The 21,363-nt window shown below is 40.2% G+C and overlaps 1 protein-coding gene across 1 annotated transcript; it reads right to left on the bottom strand.

Moving 5' to 3' along the window:
* On the bottom strand, positions 1-20,927 carry RAD9B (RAD9 checkpoint clamp component B). The gene is given in 12 exon segments (XM_037144267.2): positions 1-126; positions 2,751-2,988; positions 6,115-6,234; positions 6,778-6,842; positions 6,926-7,032; positions 10,984-11,090; positions 15,538-15,637; positions 17,718-17,832; positions 18,043-18,192; positions 19,271-19,341; positions 20,826-20,883; positions 20,886-20,927. Coding segments are annotated over 12 exon segments (1,299 nt in total).
* Between the last annotated feature and the right edge of the window lie 436 nt (positions 20,928-21,363).

Here is a 21,363-nt window from a genome sequence, read left to right as displayed (position 1 = left end):
TTAGAACTTGGAAAAACTGTCCTTCATGTCCTCTTCGCTGTCACTTGCTGTTGCCAGACTGTCGAAAGGGTTGTCGCAGTGTTCTCGCAGGTCGGAAGAAACTGCTCCAAAGAACATGGAAGAAAACTGGAGGGAACAAGTAACTGCACTGTTGATTCAGAGTAAGAGTTCTCAGAAAATACTCCAGGGAGCAGCCCCATTTCGGAAACCTGTCCAGTGCGGTCTCCCTAACTTGGATGGTGCTGGTTCATGGAACCCCCAGAGCCTTGTAACTGGACCAACATGTTCTCTACACCAAAACCCCTCCCCAAAGACACGTGGTTTGGGGTCAGTAATCTGTTTCTGACTCCCCTGCCTGAGCCATTTAAACACACACCAGGGCTGTGGCAGACAAAGGCAGATTCCGCTCAACTCCCAACTTCCTTTTCCCTCCTCCTGCTACAGAAGCTACTGGTTCCAGCTAAAGCTTGTCCTTTCCTCCCTGCCGGCCTCACAGCCCCTCCCAGGCCTCCCTCCCCTTGATAGGAATATCAGCATTTTATAATAATGTCATCTTTAAAATATATGAAAAGCACCACCACCACCCTATTCCTCCCTCCCTGCCTCACCTCTGTTTTTCTCTACACTTATTTCCATTTTCTCATACTCCTATTTGGTCCTATCTAAAAAAGCTCCTGACCCCACCACGTCACAGAACTTCCTACTCTGGTCACCAAAACTCATCACATGTTTAAGCCAATGAGCATTTTCAGTGTTCATCCTGCTTGATACTCAGACACTCTTCTTGGACCTTCTTCCTGCCACACTCCCCTGGTCACTCTTAGACTTAGTGAGCTCAGCTCGCTTGCCCTTCTCTACACATGCTTTGAATCAGGGTTTCTCAGCCTCAGCACTACTGACGTTTGGGGCCTGAGGATTCTTTGTTGTGGGGACTGTACTGTGTGTCAGAGAATATGAGCAGCATCCCTGCCCTCAAACCAGTAAATGTGAGTTGCATCCTTGATACCTCATGCCCCTGAACCCCCAAACCAATCCATCACCAAGGCATGTTACTTTTACCTCTTCAATTAGCCGTCTACTTCAGCCACTTCTCTCCATCTCTAAGGAACCACCATCTCATCTCTTGGATGCTACAAGTGAGTTTCCATTCTTGCCTCACTGTATCCTATTTATGCAGTAGCTGCAGCTAAAAATTACCTTTTAAAAAATCAACTCTGTCGGCCCTCCCTCTTAAAACCCCTTGACTACTTTAAATGCCAAGATACTCCATATGGCTGTTTACATGGCCCACAGGGCCCTTCCGGTCTGACCCGGCGCTCATCAATTGCTCCTAGCTTCGCCCCATGCCCTTGTTTCCCCCACCTCTCTGCCCTCTAACCACCTGGCCAGCCTTCGGTTCCTTAAAACCACTGTGCTCCCTCCATCGCAGGGCCTTTGCACGCACCATATCCCCTGCCCCCAATATCCAATTTTACTGTCCTAAAAAGTCTTTTGTATAGTGACTTCTATAGTGACTTTTAGAAAAAATGTATCTCCTTCCAAATTTCTAATTCTGAGGAACTCATATTTCCAAATCAATAATAATAGCAATAGCAAAACAGACTTGAATGAAATATTAATGTAAATGCAAAATTGGGACTATCATCATTTCCCAATGATGCTTCTGTTTTCAAGAAATTGTGTTTATCTTCAATACATTTCATAAGGTTTAATGTTAGCATTCTGTGGAGCTTATCATCAATCTAGTAAAATGTTGGTATATTGATATGTTATTTACTGTGACTCCTCTATGAATGGGGATCTATGCTGTTTGGGGGATAAAATTTATATCATACCACTACGAATAAAGGGTTTCCCAAACAGATTTGAAATATAAAATTAGAGCCTGGCTGGTGTAGCTCTGTGGATTGAGTGCAGGCTGTGAACCAAAGGGTTGCCAGTTGATTCCTAGTCAGGGCACATGCCTGGGTTACAGGCCAAGTCCCTGGTTTGGGGCATGTGAGAGGCAACCACACATTATTTCTTTCCCCCTCTTTTTCCTTCCCTTCCCCTCTCTCTAAAAATAAATAAGTAAAATCTTTAATGAAATAAAATTAGAAGGACATTTATTTTGGAAAACAAATTGTACGACTAGCTTATTATGTGTATTTAAATATAAATATGTTCCCTGCCTGGTGTGGCTCAGTGGATTGAGTGCTGGCCTGCAAACCGAGAGGTGGCCGGTTGGATTCCCAGTCAGACACGTGTGTGGGTGGTGGGTTAGGTCCCCAGCTGGGGGTGAGTGTGAGGCAACTGAACAGTGTATTCCTCACACACTCATATTTCCCTCCCTGTGTTTCTCCCTCCCTTCCCTTCTCTAAAAGTAAATAAATAAAATCAGAAAAATGGAAGGTGACAAAAAAAATAAAAATAAATATAAGTATGCTATAAGCAATTATTTATTCTTTAAAACAAGTGATCTCAATCTCTGCCTGAATATATTTGTTAGAAATTAGGTAAAGGGATGAAGCAAAAAGCAAAAAACTCACAGAAAAAAAGAAATTACTCAATGAGCAATTTAACTATTGTATTAACGTTCTATAAATCATTCTCTTCTCCATCTCAGGCTGGCTTCACCTCTTCACTGTCAAAACACAGGAAAGTTAATTTTCAGGACATTGTGGTTGGGCAGGAGGAGGGAGATTGCAAAGGGTGACAGACGATGGGAACTCCTGACTGAGACTTGGTCGTGTCTCAACGTTTTTCTTTACCTTCCTGAGATGTGAAGGCCACGGCTCTTCCTCCATGTGGCTGACGCTGCTTTCCAGTACCTCACTGATGTCCCCATTCGCTCTTTTCATTAGAGGACTGCCACAGTTTCCCAGTGTAGAGCTGTTCCCGAGAGTCTCATCAGGGCGGGGCCTTTTGGGTGCTGCTTTTCCTGAAATGTGCTCCATGGTCCTGCTGTCTTTTTTACCAGCCTTTGGATTTGAACATTCCAGATCTGACCTGAGGTGTTAATGGGGATTAAATGAATGAACTGCTTACTTTGAATTATATATTTGTATATAACTAACAGAGCAATATAGTATGTCAATGATAACACTGGTTTAGGGCATATACTGAAAAATATGGAACTAATTGTTTTGAAGGTTAAAATTTATATACATGATTATTTAGAAATTCTCTCTACGGATGAGAATTTTTCAGGGAACAACTCTGTGTGCATGAGATAGTCTTGTGATAATGGTAACAGGGCCAAGTTAGAAAAACACTCAAATACATTACTGTGCATATGTATGACAACATTGTATATAGTCATTAAGAATCACATTTTCTTTTTTTAATTAATTTATTTTTTATTGATTATGCCATTACAGTTGTTCTATTCCCCCCCTTCATTCCCCTCCACCCTACCTCCCCGTCCCCATTACCCCCCCTTTAGTTTATGACCATGTGTCTCAAGTTCTTTAGATTCTATATTTCTCCTTCTATTCTTGCCCCCCCATCTATTTTCTATCTACTGTCTATGCTACTTATTTTCTGTACCTTCTCCCCCCTTCTCCTCCTCCCATTCCCCTGTTGCTAACCCTCCTTGAGATCTTCATTTCTATGTTTCCATTCCTGATCTAGCTGTCCTTTTAGTTTGCTTTTGTTTTAGGTGTGGTTGTTAATAACTGTGAGTTTGCTGTCCTTCAACTGTTCATGGTTTTTTTATCTTCTTTTTCTTAGATAAGTCCCTTTAGCATTTCATATAATAAGGGCTTGGTGATCATGAACTCCTTGAATTTGATCTTATCTGAGAAGCACTTTATCTGTCCTTCCATTCTAAATGAAAGTTTTGCTGGATAGAGCAATCTTGGTTGTAGGTCTTTAGATTTCATGACTTGGAATACCTCTTTCCAGCCCCTTCTTGCCTGTAAGGTCTCTTTTGAGAAATCTGCTGATAGTCTGATGGGAACTCCTTTGTAAGTGACTGTCCCCTTCTCTCTTGCTGCTTCTAGGATTCTCTCCTTCATTTTAATCTTGGCTAATGTAATGATGATGTGCCTTGGTGTGTTTCTTCTTGGGTCCAACTTCTTTGGGACTCTCTGAGCTTCCTGGATTTCCTGGAAGTCTATTTCCTTTGCCAGATTGGGGAAGTTCTCCTTTATTATTTGTTCAAATAAGTTTTCCACTGGTGGCTGTGCCTTTCCCCCTTCTGGTACCCCTATAAGATGTTGGAGCGTTTAAAGATGTCCTGGAGGTTCCTAAGACTCTCCCCATTTTTTTGAATTCTTGCTTCTTCACTCTTTTCTGTTTGGCCATTATTTGCTTTCTTCTGGTCCACTCCATTGATTTGAGTCCCAGTTTCCTTTTCATCGCTATTGGTTTCCTGTGCAATTCCATTCATTTCAATTAGTTTCGCCTTCATATGTTTGTCTAATTTGTGGCTATAATCAACCAGTTCTGTGAAGATCCTGATCACCAGTGTTTTAAACTGTGCGTCTGAGAGTTGTGCTATTTCTTCATCGCTTAGATTTATAGGCTCTGGGGCTTTGAGATCTTCTTGAGCCATTTTTGGTCTGTTCTGGCCCTTTAAGTGTGAGGAGCGGAGCCTTGGCCTCCCAGGTCGCTGGGTTGTGACGCTATATGTGGGGGCGTGGTCAGAGCGGGGAAATGGCGGCCCCCTCTGCTGTTTTGAGCCGCTGGGTGAGGAGTAGAGCCTTATGTGGTTCACCAGAGCCGGGCCACTCAGAGTCGCTGGGTTATGATGCTGTATGTGGAGGTGGGGTCGGAGCGGGGAAATAGCGGTCCCCTCCGCTGCCGCTTGCCGCTTGCCGCGGGGACCCGCTGGGTCCTGGTCCAATCGCCCACTCCCTTGCTTGTCTATCCGTACACAAATGCGCGATCACAGTCAAACTGCAGCCCTGCTCCCTGGCTGTTTCCCCATGGTCGCTTGCTCGGTCTCTCACTAGGTCCAACCCTGTGCCTGGATTCAGCACACCTGAGTCCGTCTGACCAAGTTTTCCTGTGCAACCCCGCTCCACCAGCTGCTGGTTTCGCCCCTTACAGGTCAGGCTGAAGAATTTTTTTTTTAAGATTTTATTTATTTATCTTTAGAGGGGAAGGGAAGGAGAGAGGGAGAGAAACATCATTGTATGGTTGCCTTTCATGCATCCCCTGCTGGGAACTGGCCTGTAGGGAACAGGCCTGCAACCCAGGTATGTGCCCTGACTGGGAATCGAACCGCGATTGTCAGGTTCGCAGGCCCGTGCTCAATCCACTGAGCTACACAAGCCAGGGCCCAGAATTTGTTGTTAACAGACTTCTGAAAAGTTCAATTTTCTGTGTTCTGGCTGTGTTTTCTGTCGCTAATATTTAGTTGTCTCTAAACTTGGTTGTGTGAGAAGGCACCGCGTCTCCACCTATGCCTCCATCTTGGCGGAAGTCAAGAATCACGTTTTCAAGTCATAATCATTGATGCTGGAACATGTTCATAATATAACATTTGAGGGGGAGCAGGATAAAAAGCTACGTATGCTATTTGATGTCAATCTTGTTTAAAAATACAAGCATATGCGAAATAAAAAGTCTGAAAGGAAACGGAGCAAGCCCAATGTTAACAGTGGCTAAGTCTGGACTGCGATTATGGGCGATGTTGACTTTCTTTTCTGCACTTTTCAGTATTTTCCAAACTTCCCAATAGTAACTTTATGCTACTTCAACAGTTGAAGCACCCCCACCCCCACCAAAAAAAAAGTTATTAAGAGACAAAAGAAAAGAAAAAAAACAATGGCTGTCCCTATGTCTGAGAAAGCATTCTAGGTGTGAATAGACATTCCTTTGAACCTTAACACTAGATCACTCCTAAAAAGCAACTGTTCCAAATGGAAATGAGTTTGAGGTATTAACAAAGACCAGTCAGAGAGTCCTGTGAAATGCTGATCAGAAGAGAGAAAGCAAATATCTAGAACAAGATCGGTGACACTTCTATGATAACGTCAGGTTTTACTGTAGCCCTTCCTGATTCCGTCAGAACTTCTGATCTGATGTTTTACTCAACTGTTTCCTGAATGAATGCCATTGAATTATTTCTGAATAAATTGTAATGGCTTTTTCCCAGCCAATAAAGATGTGAGAACATGGCCTTACCTTTTCTGTTTTTCTGAAACACACGACTGTGGAGAAGATGCTCTACTTGGCTCATCAGCCAAAGTAGCCAAAATAAAGTTAGCTTCCAGTAACATGTCATCAATACTCAAAGCCACTGGTCTAAAAAGGCAAAGTCAGAGCACACAGAACAATCATTTTCTGATGGACATTGGGAAAACATTAGAAAATGATACCTAATTCAGGAGTAAAAGGAAAACAGGAAAGTCCCTTTGTCTTTTCACAAATTAACATAGTCCAAGAACTGAAAGGGCCCTTAGAAATCATCAGATCTAATTTCATAAAACACATCTATCCTAACCCAATCTCACTTGAAATTTCTGTCCTGAAATACTATATAAAGTGTCATAGTTTCAAGACATTTAACCTGGTTAAGCCATGTATTATTTTCTGGGTAAGCATTTTATTCAGGTCAAATGTATAAATGTTTTCACTCTGCAGAAGCATATAACTTTCTCAATTAAGTTACCAGTTAAAAAAATACCATGTTATGACATCTTTTACAATTTTAGTTTGATAAGTGTTTCTAGTAAGGTTAAGGAATTCCTGAGGTGTGAATGAATTCTGAAGTGATTCAAATGGTCTTATTATTGATATGTAACAAAAGAAGAAGAAAAAAATTTAGAAAAGTTCCCAAGAACCTACTTTCCAGGAAAATCAAAATAAATGGATATAGGAGCACGTGTAGCTTCTGAAAATACCAGTATTCCCTGAAAGAAAAAGAAGGGGAAAAAGTGAAATATTTCTTTTAAACTACCAGTGAAGGATGAATTTGGTGCAAATTTTTTTTTACCTTAAATTCTTTGAAGCAAAACGTTATTTCAGTGTCAATTCCAATTTGAAAGAAGTCAAACTCAGCTGGACCCACAAACATCTCACTGTGTACAGAATTGTTCAAATCTGTTTAATAGTGTAGGAAAATAAGGAATAAAATTAGTTCCAGAGGTATTTGTTAAATTTGAATATAAAAATATAACCTAAGTGGTAGGTTTAGAATAGCCATAAATTCTTTGCCATTCCTTCACTGAGAGGTGAGGCCTCTGTCTACCTCCTCTCTCCCAGAATCTGGGTGCCTGGGCTCTCTGACTGCTTTGACCAGTATGATATGGTGGGGTGACCTACTGCTGGTTCCTGAGCCCAGGCCTTTGGAGACTAGCAGCTTCTATCCTCCACTTTCTCTTTCCTGCAACACCTGCTCTTGAAGCTCAGCCACCTGACTTCATGCTATAGGAAGTCCAAGTTGATGAAGAGGCCACATGTGCTCAGGTACTCTGGTTAGCAATCCAGCTGAGCTCTAGGCATCGATTACCAGCCATGTCAGTGTACCATCCTGGATGTGTTCAGGTGATTCCAGCCCTAGCCACCAACTGCAACTGCATGGGAGCCCCCAAGTGAGCACTGCCCAGCTGAGCCCCATCAACCCACAGAACCATGAGAGGTAAGAATAAATTTATTTTAAGCCACTATATTTTGGAGTGGCTTGTTGTAAACAATAGCCAGAATACCATAAACACAAGTTTATTCTAAAAGGAACTACTACTTATGAATATAGTTTATATAGAACAAAGTTATTATATTTTGACTCACATCTTTTGTTTTTTTTCATTCATATCTTTAGTTACTTAGATATCATTCAGCATTTTTAATAAAACCTTGCAACATAAGGACCTTGTATGATAACTATATCTACAGGTAGAGCCTATTTGGGAAATCACACTTTATTTTCAACCCTTCAGCTAAGCGAATTTTTACTTTAAAAGTCCCATTCTCATATGTGTTTTTTAGCTCTAGCTATCAGTGAGGCATCAACATTTCCTTATAGCTACGGACAGATTTACATTAAATTTGTTGTTTATGTCTAAGTATTTAATCTTCTATGTTGCTATTATAACATTATGTTCTCCTATTGGATATTATTTGTATATACAAAAGCTATTTTCTTCATCATTTATATCCTGCTACCTAAATTATTTTATTCTCTGAGTTAGTTTTAATCACTGATTCTCTAGAGTTTCCAGGTGTACTATCATGTCATTTGCAAACAGAAATGGTCATAATTGTATCGCCTTTAATTGGCTTATCTAGTTGCATTAACTAATAACCCCGGTACAATGTTAAATAGAAGAGGAGACAGTAGGTATCCTTGTCTCGGATCTTAGTGGAAGTCAGTCTTCCTATTAAGTAAGACACTGGCTTTGGTATATGTAAATACATATACATTTAAATATTTTTAAGAAAGCATCCATCAATTCCTACATGTTTTAGTGTTTCATATTAAGAATAAGTGTTACACATTTATGAGGCTCTCAGCATTTATGGAGATAATCATAATTTTTTTCTTAAACCTATTGATGTAGTGTTTCACATTACTGGAGTTTCTAATATTGAACCACTATTGTATTTCTAGAACAGATTTCATGTGGTTATGGTATACAATTTCCTTAATGAAGTGCTGGCTTTCCTATTATTTTCTTCAACTTCTAGATGCATTTTAAAATTTTTATTTAATTGTTGTTCAAGTACAGTTTTCTGTCTTTTACTCCCATCCCAACCCCCCCCAGTGCTCCCCACCTCCCTCCCATTTCCACCCCCCTTAGTTGTTGTCCATGTGTCCTTTATACTAGTTCCTGTAAATCCTTCCCCTTTTTCCCCTGAAATTCTCTCCCTCTGCTCACTGTACGCCTGTTCTCTATTTCAGTGTCTTTGGTTATATTTTGCTTGCTTGTTTGTTTTGTTGTTTAGCTTCCTGTTAAAGGTGAGATCATATGGTATTTGTCTTTCACTGCCTGGCTTATTTCACTCAGCGTAATGTTTTCTAGTTTCATCCAAGCTGTTGCAAAGGGTAGGAGCTTCTTCTTTCTTTCTGTTGCATAAAATTTCATTGTGTATATGTACCACAATTTTTGGATCCATTCATTCACTGACGGACACCTAGGTTGCTTCCAACTTTTGGCTATTGTAAATTGTGCTGCTATGAACATTGGGATGCATAGGTTCTTTTGGATTAGATGCATTTAAAAAAATACGATCATACTATTTATACTAGTTCATAATCTATTTAATAACATACCCTGTTTTTCCATGTCAAGAAGTACATTTTTCTAATTATTTGTGTGTTGGTGTTTGTGTTTTCCACTACCAAATTAGCTTCAATAAATATCTTTGATATGCGCCCACAGGGAGAAAGGAATGTACATATACACGTACAAAATTACTTTTAACTGCTTCCTAGTATTTCATTACTTTAACTCAACCAATCTCCTGTTGTTAGAGTTGAAGTATACAACACCCATTAAAAGTGCTCATCTCTTGATAGTAGGATTTCAAGTGCTTTGTTTTATTCGTGCTTTTTAAAAATTATTTTCTTCCGTGAACATAGATTGTGTAAGTATGAGAACACAGGATAAATGGTCTATGTATTTTTAAAGGACCAAGTGACACCGTACAAATACATTCATCTCAAACAAGAAGGCTCATGTCACTCTCAGGGCGTTAGCAGAGAGGCAGGTCAGTGATATCCCCAGTCAGACGTAACTAACTGCTCATGAGAAAGTCGTTCGTGAGGGACAGTGTCTCCTGGTTGTTAAATGGCCACCTTTATTCAGAGATGAGGGTATGGACTATAAAACAGACCCTGTCACTAGTCCAGCACACAGTGTCCAGATCACGCGCTCCCGAGGGCGAGGACAGAATGGTGGACGGAATCTGAGAGAAACAGTCACAGTGCAGGCGCGGTGAGCTGGAGCCCTGTGCTCACACCGTCCTCCATGCTTACTATCTGTGTGCCGCCGGGCGAGTCACTTAGTTTCTCTGCGCTTCATAGTCTTCAAATGGAAAATGGGGATCGTAATAATACCTACATCACAGAGTTGGTAGGCAGATCAGATGAATTCAGAAGACGTAAACCATTTAAACAGAACCTGGCACCAACCAAACCCTACCAAAGTCATCTGACCCGACTTAATCCCTGGCTCTACCGGTTGTTCACTTGAAAATAACACAGTTCCTCCCTTCGTACACTTTCTTTTTTTTTTTTTTATTAAAGATTTTTATTTATTTATCTTTAGAGGGGAAGGGAAGGAGAGAGGGAGAGAAACATCAATGTATGGTTGCCTTTCGTGCATCCCCTGCTGGGAACTGGCCTGCAGGGAACCTGCCTGCAACCCTGGCATGTGCCCTGACTGGGAATCGAACCGCGATTGTCTGGTTCGCAGGCCCGTGCTCAATCCACTGAGCTACACCAGCCAGGCCTTCATACACTTTCTTTACTGCTATCACCACAAAAAAAAATCATACAAGGTCAGAGTCTTCAACAACTTGTGCCAAAAAGACCCAAGTAAATTTTCTTAACACCCAAACTCCTGATTGAATCATGCCTTAGTTTCTCCATACCATCTAGATAACTCTTGGAAGACTGACTTAAGAAGCATTCACATTTCTGCCCTTCGTACTTGCTGTCCGGCATATATTACATTTCCAATTCAAATTTACTTTCATTTGTGTAGTCAAAGATCATCTCAATTGACTGCTGGCCTCTTAATTTTTCTTTATACTAAACACAGAGTATGATAAAGGATGAGAAATAGAGCTTAAAATCTTAACTTTAAAAATATTTTTCTCTGTAACCCTTCTCCTAATTGTAAAACAACTGGAATTTCAAAGCCAAGTATTATTATAAGTATTGATTGTGTAAATTTCATGAATTCCTTAAAATTTTTAATGATCTTTCTACATCTTTCTGCTTTTTAGACAAAAATAAATATTATACCACCAATATTTACTGAATGGTTAGTAATCAAGAAGGCAGGAAGTAATACGGTGTCAAAGCCCCGGGACAAATAGAACCCTTACCCATTGATTCCTCACTAGAACTCTTAATGCAGACTTCCAGGGGGGTAACAGCAAGAGTAACTTCCTCTTGACTCGATGAAAAAAAGACAACCGCCTCGGCAAGCACTCTATGAAATGTAATAAAAATATTTTGTTATTTGAAAGACAAACAGAAAGAAACAGCTTCCTAATGAGGTTCAAATCTTTGATCTAGAAATAAACAGGTTAGTTTACTTAGAAAAATTTACCCAAAGGACTTGATATTCTTTCTTCTATATGAGCTCCTATATTTTAGTATATTTAATAATTGTAACTTCACTTAAAGGCCAAGAGAATAGTAAAACACATTCTTAGTAAAACATGTGAAAGCTGCAGGATAAACCAAATTCTAGAATAAAATGTCTTTAATTTTTTTTAACATAACAAGTGTGTATATATATGTGTGTGTGTGTGTATATATATATATATATATATATATATATATATATATACATACTTAAGATTTTATTCATTTATCTTTAGAGGGGAAGGGAAGGAGAGAGGGAGAGAAATATCAATGTGTGGTTACCTCTGGTGCGTCCCCCACTGGGAACCGGCCTGCAACCCAGGCATGTGCCCTGACTGGGAATCGAACCTCAATCCTTTGGTTCGAAGGCCCGTGCTCAATCCAGTGAGCTACACCAGCCAGGGCTATATATATTTTTAATTGGCCTGGGATCACACTTCTAAGGGAGGCAGTGGAAAACAGAGATGTTTGAATGCAGCTGGGCGGCTGTGCCGGAGGCCCAGCTGAGAGGTGGAGAGGTTTACCAGCTGCCTGCCGCCTGTACTCTCTTTCCCTTTGTTACTTGTTCTGGATTATTAACTATTACTTTCAAGGTTGTCCTGACATCCCCAAATGCCCTTTCATCCTGTGCACCTTTTTAAAAGCAACTTTATTAAATTATAATTTACATACCACACAATTCAATTTTCAAGTTGTTTGATTTGCATTTTCCCAAGACTAATGATGTTGAGCATCTTTGCATGTCTTCTCTGGAGAAATGTCTGTTCAAATCCTTTGCCTGTTTTTTAGTTAGGTTATTTGCCTCTTCATTATTGCATTATAAGTTCTGAGCTACTTTTGAAACTGAGGCGTTGGTAGATAAAAAAGAGATACTTAGAATTTTTGTGATGCTGGTGTTATCCTGATGCTAGACACGAGCTCAGCAGTGTTTCTTGATGCCAAAATGTTATGAACACCTACCAAGTTCATTGGAAACTTTTCCAGTGATGAGAGGGATGTTGTCCAAGATACCAGACAACTTGATACAAAAACCAACAACACAAATGTGAAATTCAAAAAGGAAGAAAAATACCAATTGCTAATAAATAGGAAAAAATGCTCAAGTTCCCTAATAATAAAATAGATACAACAAAGAACTCTAATAATATCACTTTCTACCTATTATATTGGCAAAAATTTTAAAGATTGATCATATCCTTTACTCAGAAGGATTCTCCTGCACTTTTGGTGGGATATAAATTGGTAGGAAACTTTCTGGATAGCAATTTGATAGTATGTGTGCCAATGTAAAATTTGCGTTTGAGCCGGCAGTTCGTTTCTAGGACTCTGTCTGCAGTGGGCAGCCCAGACGAAGGCCCCTGAGGACCCCAGACTCCTGGGATTCCTGCCCTTACATAATCCCCCTTCCTCTTGAGTGTGGGCTGGACCAATGAGGTTCACGTTTAACAAAAAGAAAATGGTAGAAGTGGTAAGATAGCCGCCCTGAGATTCGGTTATAAGGAGACCATGACTTCCATCTTGGGAGTCTCCCTCTCCCTGCCTTTCCTTCCCACATTGGGAGGACGGCCAGGCAGTCTAGGAGAGGCTTGCCCTGAGAGGAACCGAGGTCTACCAGCGAGCCTGGAAGCGGATCTTTTGAGGCCTCCCAGCAACAGTGTCCGTGAGCTTGGAAGTGACTCTTCCTACAACCTTCAGATGAGTCCACAGTCCTGCTGATGGCTTACCTTCAACCTCTCTGCAACAACCTCAGAGACCTTCAGCCAGATGCACCCAGTGAAGCTGCACTTATTAGCATGAAGTAACAAATGTCTGGTTTTTTAAGACTCCAAGATGTGGGAAAATTTGCTCCACAGCAACAGATAATTAATACAGCACCCTAATACTAGCAGCGTTGTTTGTGGTAGTAAAAAGTTGGAACCTACTTTTTTGTGTATGTGATAGTAAAAGTTGAAAACAACCCTTATCTGAGGTTTCATTTTCCTCAGTTTCAGTTACCGCCAGTCAACTGCAATCTGAAAATATTAACTGGAAAATTCCAGAAATAGTCTGTAAGTTTTTAAACTGCCTGCCAGTGTGGGTGGTATGATGAAATCTCATGCCATCCAGGGCCATGCCGCCCAGGATGCAACTCATCCCTTTGTTCAGCGTCTCCAAGCTGTGGATGCTACCTGCCCGCTAGTCACTTAGGAGCTATCTCGGTTGTCACCAGCTTGACTGATGAGCATCACAGTGCTTGTGTTCAAGGCACCCTTATTTTACTTAATAATATCCCCAAATTGCAAGAGTAGTGATGCTGACAATTCGCATATGCCAGAGAGAAGCCATACAGTGCTTCCTTTAAGGGAAAAGGTGAAAGTTCTCCTGGACTTAATAAAGAAAGAAAAAAGTCATATGCTGAGGTCGCTCAGATCAGTGGTAAGAACAAATCTTCTATCTGTGAAGTTGTAAAGAAGGAAAATAGATTCCTGCTAGTCTGGCTGTCGCACCTGAAACTGCAAAAGTTTTGGCCAACAGTGCATGATAAGTACTTTGTTAAGATGGAAAAGGCATTGAATTTGTGAGTGGAAGGCAGGAGCAGAAAACATACTCTGACTGACGGCAACATGATACACCAGAGAACTGAGGCTACGCGAAGACCTGAGCAAGGAGACTCCTGAAACGTCGCTACGGTATATTGTTACAATTGTTCTATTTTATTATTTGTTATTGTTATTCTCTTACTGTGCCTAATTTATAAATTGAACTTGATCACAGGACTGTATGTATAAGAAAAAACATAGTATCTATAGGGTTTGCTACTGTCCAGGGTTTTGGGCATCAACTGGGGAGGGGACTGCTGTAGGACTGTGGGTAAGTAAATTATCGCCAAGTCATACAATGAAAAATTACACAGTCATGAAAAAGAATAAGATTGATTTAGGTGAACTGACATAGAAACTAAACTAAGCAAGTTGCCAAATGATAATAATAATGGGATATTTTCTTTAAAAAATATATATGTATGATATATATTATGAAAAACAATATATTTATCTGGTTGTGACATAAATTTGAGAGGTAGGAGAAAGATAACCAAATAATGAGAGGGGGAGTTACAGAGATTGGCTCTACATTTAACAAAATAGCTATAAACAGAAGAAGAGCTAGAATGATATATACCAAGTTATTGATAGATGTTACCCCTGCCAGTGGGACAGAGGGGGCAGATAGAGGAGAAAGACTTTCGTTTGTTAATCTTTGCAATCTTCTATGAGTTGCAGATGCATTTCGAGAGCATGTATTTCTTTTGTAATTTAAAAAACAAGGATAAAATACCTTTTGGTTCACAAACTAATTAATGTTTAATGTTACAGCTTAACATTGAAAAATTGAGTACACTGACTCATTCTGTAGAGAAAAAAAGGAAACATAAGGACAAAATCATTTCACATCAAAAATGCTGAAATTTTCTTATGCCGTGTGTCCTAAGCCTCAAACAGAAGGCACCATATAAATGCAAAGTATTATTAGATAATATATTTCTTTCTTGATATCATTTGATGAAAAAAGCTACTGATGGAATATTTTTAGAACTTTCTCAGCCACTAAATTATTATCGCTACCATTATGCAGTTATGATCTATTACAGCAATTTTCAAGCAGTGTGCTGAGGCACACTGGTGTGGCAAGGATTTTTAAGACATGCAATACCTGACTATTTAGTTTTAAAAAATGACAATAGTCAACACAACAATTGTCATCTGGTATGAGTGAATTAAAATTATACCTTTGATCAGATTGGCCAAAAATATGTATTTTTGGCGTGCTGCAGAATCTTAGTAATTAGTGTATGTGTGCCATGAGATGAAAAAGGTTGAAAACTGATGGTCTACTGTTATCTTTATCAAGGTTTTCTTTCTATCTCTAGATTCTGTAAGAGCTGTCTCCAAGTCCAGTGCTACCTTAAAAAAAGGTAATTGATTTAAAAGCTCCAGGACAAAGCCCTGGCTGGTGTGGCTCAGTGGATTGAGTGCCAGCCTGCAAACCAGAGGGCTGACAATTCAGTTCCCAGTTTGGGCACGTTCCTGGGCCGCCACGTTGCAGGTGGGCTGGGAGTGCGCGAGAGACAACCTATCGATTTCTGTCTCGCACATCAATATTTCTCTCCCTTCCTTTTTCCCTCCCTTCCCCTCCCTTTAAAAATAAATTTAAAAAGCCTTTAAAAGCTCTAGGACATTAATTCTTTACTCTCTAACCATACTACATTCAGAATAAAATAAAATAAAACGCCGGAAGAGGGAAGTCATTACCTCGGTTGAATCACTAGTACATTAGTACATGTACTCTTTTCGAAAATAACTTGCAAAGGCTGACTTTCTTGAAAACACACATTATGGGTCCTTTTAATACCTTAAAGAGAGTAGAGCAACCTGTTAATTTTAAGTGCGAAATGAACAGGTTAAAAATTCTTTAACTTTCACAGCCAAATTAAAGTAATGTTAAGTGAAATTATATTTAGTATCTGCAGGTGCCTAGTGTGGAGAAGCACTTGTCCTTAATGAATGTGTTTATCGCCCCCTAGCGGAAAGCAGGCAACATGTCAGACCCTCTGATCAAGCAGGCAGTCGAGTTTCCACATTCTCTTGAAATACAGGTAGTTTCTTAAACTGTGTGTAAAACAGTGATTGCCCACTACAGCTCAGATATCTATGATTCCCGTTCAGTACCTGTCATCCAGGACCGATGTTCCTGGATGTACCTTTGGAAGATGAAGCTGAACATCGCCTGTGGATTCTTTTCCGCTGAGAGGAGGAGGGAAAATGTGTGTGTCAAGAATGACTACAGCCCTTTGTGCCAGGAACTGTGGTACCCATTGTACATACCTCAACTGGGACTCACACAATATCCCTTCGGGGTATGTACTTAATCTCTGAAGAGAAAACAATAGCTCAGTGAGGCTGACCTTGCAAGGCTATGCTTTTTTAACAAGTAGGGCAGGTCTTCCAACAATGTCATTCAAAGTCATTGCATTACAATGTTGATGTGATGCCTTAGAAACTAAAATCTTGTTTACATTAATTAGCCTGTGGTAAAGTTGGTTTCATTATTGGTCATTTCGCCTGTCAATGATGTGAAGTGGGGACTTACCTTATAGCTAGAATTTGAATCTAAATATAGAGCCCATGTAATAAAATCCACATAGGCTAGCATAATAATGTAGCAGTGTGAATCTAAAGGTCTCATTGGTAATAACATTTCTCAACTTATTATTTTTTTTACTTAGGTGATAACAGCAACATTTATTAATTTCAAAAATATTTACTGAGCACCTACTACAAAAAGAAAGATTTGGACCAATATCACAAGTACAAGAGTTTTTTGAAGCATAAAATTCTACCTGCCAACTTCAAGTAAAATAGCAGCAATTATAATAAATATAACTAGAGCTAACATTTAGAGAATGTGCCAGGCATACTTTTAAACAGTTTAGAACTATAACTTCCTAGAATTCATAGATCCTCGTGAAAACCCCAGCAAGTTGGTACTAACATCTCCCCCAATTTACACACTGGGGAACTGAGACATAGGGATGTAAATAACTTGCCCAAGGTCTCTGCGAGGAAGGGGCAGAGCAGGATTGGACCCCACACACAAAGGCCTCCAGAGCCCATGATGTTAAATGCCAGGCTGTACATATGTAAGCATGTGAAAGTCCTATGAGTACAACATCTGAATAAGGACTGCGAAGTTGGGAGGCAGAGAGAATGAATGAAGGTTTTGGCTCCTAGTATTGAGGGGCAGGACTCTAACCCAGGCTCTGTAATTTACTACTTCTATGACCTTGGGCCAGTTACCACACTTCTTTCAGCCCTGGATCTAATACTATCTGCCTCCTACAGGGAATTATTCTTGTCTTTCTTACCAAGGAACACCATTACCAAGGCACTCTTACAGAATATCAAGCAGCTAGTTAATTTGAGAACAACCAATTGGTTAAATGCAAATGGATTTTTAAAAATTGGTTCGTGCCCTGGCTGGTGTGGCTCAGTGGATCGAGCACAGGCCTGCAAACCAAAAGACTGCAGGTTCAATTCCCAGTCAGGGCACATGCCTGGGTTGTGGGCCAGGTCCTGGGTGGGGGGCTCATGACAGGCAACCATGCATTGACATTTCTCTCCCTCTCTCCTCTTTTCCTCTCTCTAAAAATAAATAAAATCTTTTTAAAAAATAAAAAATTGGTTTGTATGCAAGTAAAGCTTGTGTCACTGACAAGTATAAAAAGGAAATGCTACTAATCATCTCACAATACTTCTTCAAAGACAAGTAAGATAATACTTTCCAGGTACTTACAACTTTCCACAAAACTACACAAATTCTAAGCAATAATGCAATGAGGACTCCTGTTTTATTGCACATGGTTTGAATACTATAAACTTAAAAAGTATTAACAAAAACACAATACATTTAAACTAGTTTTAATTATACCTACCATATCTGCAGAAGAATTGAATAACTACTTTGCACTTATCAGATCTGGTGAATATTTTGCACATCTCTACATTTCTTTCGAGGGAATTCGGACATCTAAAGATGGGCAAAAGTGACTGTAATGCAAACAGATTATAGAACAGCACATACTCAGTATGGTAGTTTCATATGTTTAACAAACTAACACAAAAGAGTATGTATATTTATAAATGAATGAATTTGTCCTGCATGCCATTAAACCAAGTATTAAGTATAGAATAGATTTTATGTCGAATATACTGAACATTTCCACAGTAGAAGAGAAAACCAGGGCCACTTATATTTACCTTCATTCCCAATTTGCAATTTAAATTTGATACTGTGTTTCTATCTTTCGTTTCCACTGCGGCTGACCATTGGTAGCTTTGGAAAAACACAGGAGAGAAGAGGACACATCCATATGCTGACCGACAAGAATTCACAGATCTTAAAGCAAGCTGGGAAAATACAATAATAACTATTTAGGGGGAAAAATAAAATTTCTTTAAATAATTAATTAAAAATGATATTTGTTTCACATAGCAATTAAATGAACTCAATGCTATCAGATGATAACTACATTATATGTCTATACTCTCCATATGAATTATCATATATATTATATGGACTGCATTCGTTCAGTGTGTATGGAGTCTGCATATGCATACATGTATGTCTCCACATCTATATTGAATACATATAGGTATTAAATCTTGCATGTTGAAATCGTAAATTTGCAAATGCCTACAGGGTCCTTAATTTTAACGCACAAAGGGACAGAAGGCAATATAAAAGGGAGTAAAAAAAGAACGCAGCAAAATGATCTCTAGCCTTGTCTAAGGAGAGAAACTGTGTCAGCCAACTACTTCCGCTTGGGTATAAAAGCTCCAAACTGTCAGACCTTTTCTGAATTTTCAAGAGAAGCAAGAAATCAGATTTTTTGGTGAACTCTCCCAATTTTTAACTGTTAGAGATTATTTCAGTTCTTTAAAAAAAACAGTGCAATCCACATAAAACACTTCTGCAAGCCCTATCTAGCCTCTTGGCCACCAATTTGTGACTTTTGATTTAAATCAATTGTGTTTATCTGCATGATTTTAAAGTTTACTATGCTTTGTTAAATCAGCAATTTCAACCAGTGTGCCGCAAGAATTTTTAAAACATGCAGTATTTGATATTCAGGGGCACCAACTTCTTTTTCCTTAGATTGTCAAATAAAAAAAAATGACAGCAGCCAACACAAGAGTAGCTGTTTGGTGTGAATGAATCAAAATTATACCTATTTTTTTGGTCAGATCAGCAAAAAAATATATTTTTTGTTGTGCCACAAAATTTTAGTAATTAGGTTATGTGTGCCATGAGATGAAAAAGGTTGAAAATTGCTGCTTTAAAGGTATTCAGATATGTGCCATCAGGACAAACAGTGAAAGGGATAGTTACAATTTTTGGATTTCCTAATTAACGTACGATCTAGACCAGAAACTTAAACCCTCTTTTGTGTTAAAAGATGGTGTCTGAATTAACTTTCTCACTTACACCTTTCTCAGACGGGTCTAGCCACAGCTCGTCGCTAACTCGTGATAGAGCTTGGATTGCTTTCCCAAATACTACAAAGAAAAAGAAAGTTGCTGTCACATTCGTTCTCTCGAACAATAAAAGCAAATCCCAAGATTACTTCAGCATTCACAGGACTTAAATTCATAAAGAACAGTGTTTATAGACTAGTACTGCAAATTGTTAGAAAAACAGTGATAATACCCTTGGCAAAATGCCAGGTTCATAGTAAGAGCTCAATAAATTCAAAGAATGAGTGTAATGAAATGATAAGGGGCAACAGAATTCTTCCTTTCTGTTTGTTTGCAGTGTGGCGTGGAGCTACCATGGCAAGCCAATTTCTGCACTAATGTATTTTTTAAATTTTATTTCATTTTATTTTAAATGTTACTCAAGTACAGTTTTCGTATTAACGTATTTTAAAACTTGTATCCTTCCCCCACCCCGCCCTCGACCCGGAGGAAAAAAATGTAAAAACAAGAAATGGAGAGGTTGGTTTGAAGGGCTCTAATAATTTGGTGGCAAAGTCAAAGCTAGTGAGAGAGAAATTGGAGGCACGCACGATGCACCTCCGATGTGGGAGGGTCGTATGGAAGGTGTCGGATCTTCCCCCAAACACCCTTAGATGTCCTTTCAGAAACAGAGGCGAGGGCTGGGTGAAGTCCCCGTCTGATCTGGTATGGCACTTTCAAGTTCTTATGAGTTATGAAGAAGTAAAAAAAAAAAAAACCATGTAGCAAACAGATACGGTCTAGTCTGCTGCAGTAAAAATGGATGGCCGTATCCATCTATGGAAAAGTAGAAAAAGGAAAAAGTCATTCCAGAACATCAGATTATGATGCTCATGAATTTTAAATGTGGAAGTTGGGGGTGTGGGCCTCAAAAACTGAGACCAAAAGGAAAAACAAAAAGGTAGAGGCAATGTCCTTTTTTTCACTCCTTTCAATTTCACTCCTTTTTCCGCGGAGCTGCCTAAGGCAGGCCTTTCATCCAGCCAACGAGTATTTATTGAGAATCTACTAGGTTCCAAGCGCGGCGATGGGGGGATAGCGTGATGAACGAGGCAGGGAGAGATGGCGCCCTCGCAGCGCTTCCGGTCCAACCAGATCAAACAATCATACAAATAACCGCTTATTATGAATCGAGGGATACAAAGCCGTCCTCAGCGCCCGGGAAGCCAGCCCCCAACACAAGTTGATCGTTTTGTGTTTCCATCTGTAAGAAGCCCCTGCGTTTCTAAAGGCAGACTTTCTGGAGTCTTGTACGTGTTTCAAGTACCGTGGATAACCATCGTTCCTGTACATTCCCACTTATGGAGCTCTTTACACGCATTTCCATTTCATCCCTACGACAGAGCGCTGCTCTACTTATCACCCGACTGAGGAAGAAACCCGAGCCGCAGCGTGATTCAGTGCCTCGTGTCAGGTCGTAGATTTAAAAATGGTGGGACTAAAATAAAAACCTGCTTTGTGTTTTTCCCATGACACTAAAATACTTTAGCTGTCCAAGCATTACTCTTCCCCCAAGTCCACCCCACGCTGTATCTTCCCAATTTTGACGCGCGGTGGCGCAACTTCATTTCCTAGACACCCACGAAAATATAAATATTGCGCATAAATCGAAGCACGTGGGCGTTCATCCTCCCCTCAGAAGCTAACCGGACCGTGGGGGGGGGGGGGGGGGCGGTGCGCGCTGGCTCTGAGGAGACTTTGGTGTCCCCAGCCCTTATGCATAAAGGCAACTGGGAAGAAGTATGCGGATGGTGGAACTCCCCCATGAACTTCAGGCTTTCCCTTTTTGTCCCTAGCTAGGAAAAAACACTGCTCCACCTTTAACCTGACTGCCGTTCATCCCGCACTTCAGCATGGCTGCAGGCCCTAACAAGCAGGGTCACAAAGTGCGCCTCAACTCGACGCCCAGGGTTCCCGGATGTGGTCCAAGCTCGCAGAAGCTACGAGATCTCACCCCGCCCCGCCACTTCCACTCTTTCCCCCAAAGCAGCTTCGCTTTACAGCGGGGGAAGGCCTATACGGGCCACCGTAGAGCCGTCTCCCCAGTCCTCATTCTCTATTGGT

This window comes from Artibeus jamaicensis, unplaced genomic scaffold (genome assembly GCF_021234435.1).
Source record: "Artibeus jamaicensis isolate MK-2021 breed Jamaican fruit bat unplaced genomic scaffold, CSHL_Jam_final contig_525, whole genome shotgun sequence".
Lineage (NCBI taxonomy): Eukaryota > Metazoa > Chordata > Mammalia > Chiroptera > Phyllostomidae > Artibeus > Artibeus jamaicensis.
This window is presented reverse-complemented; position numbering and strand designations above follow the sequence as displayed.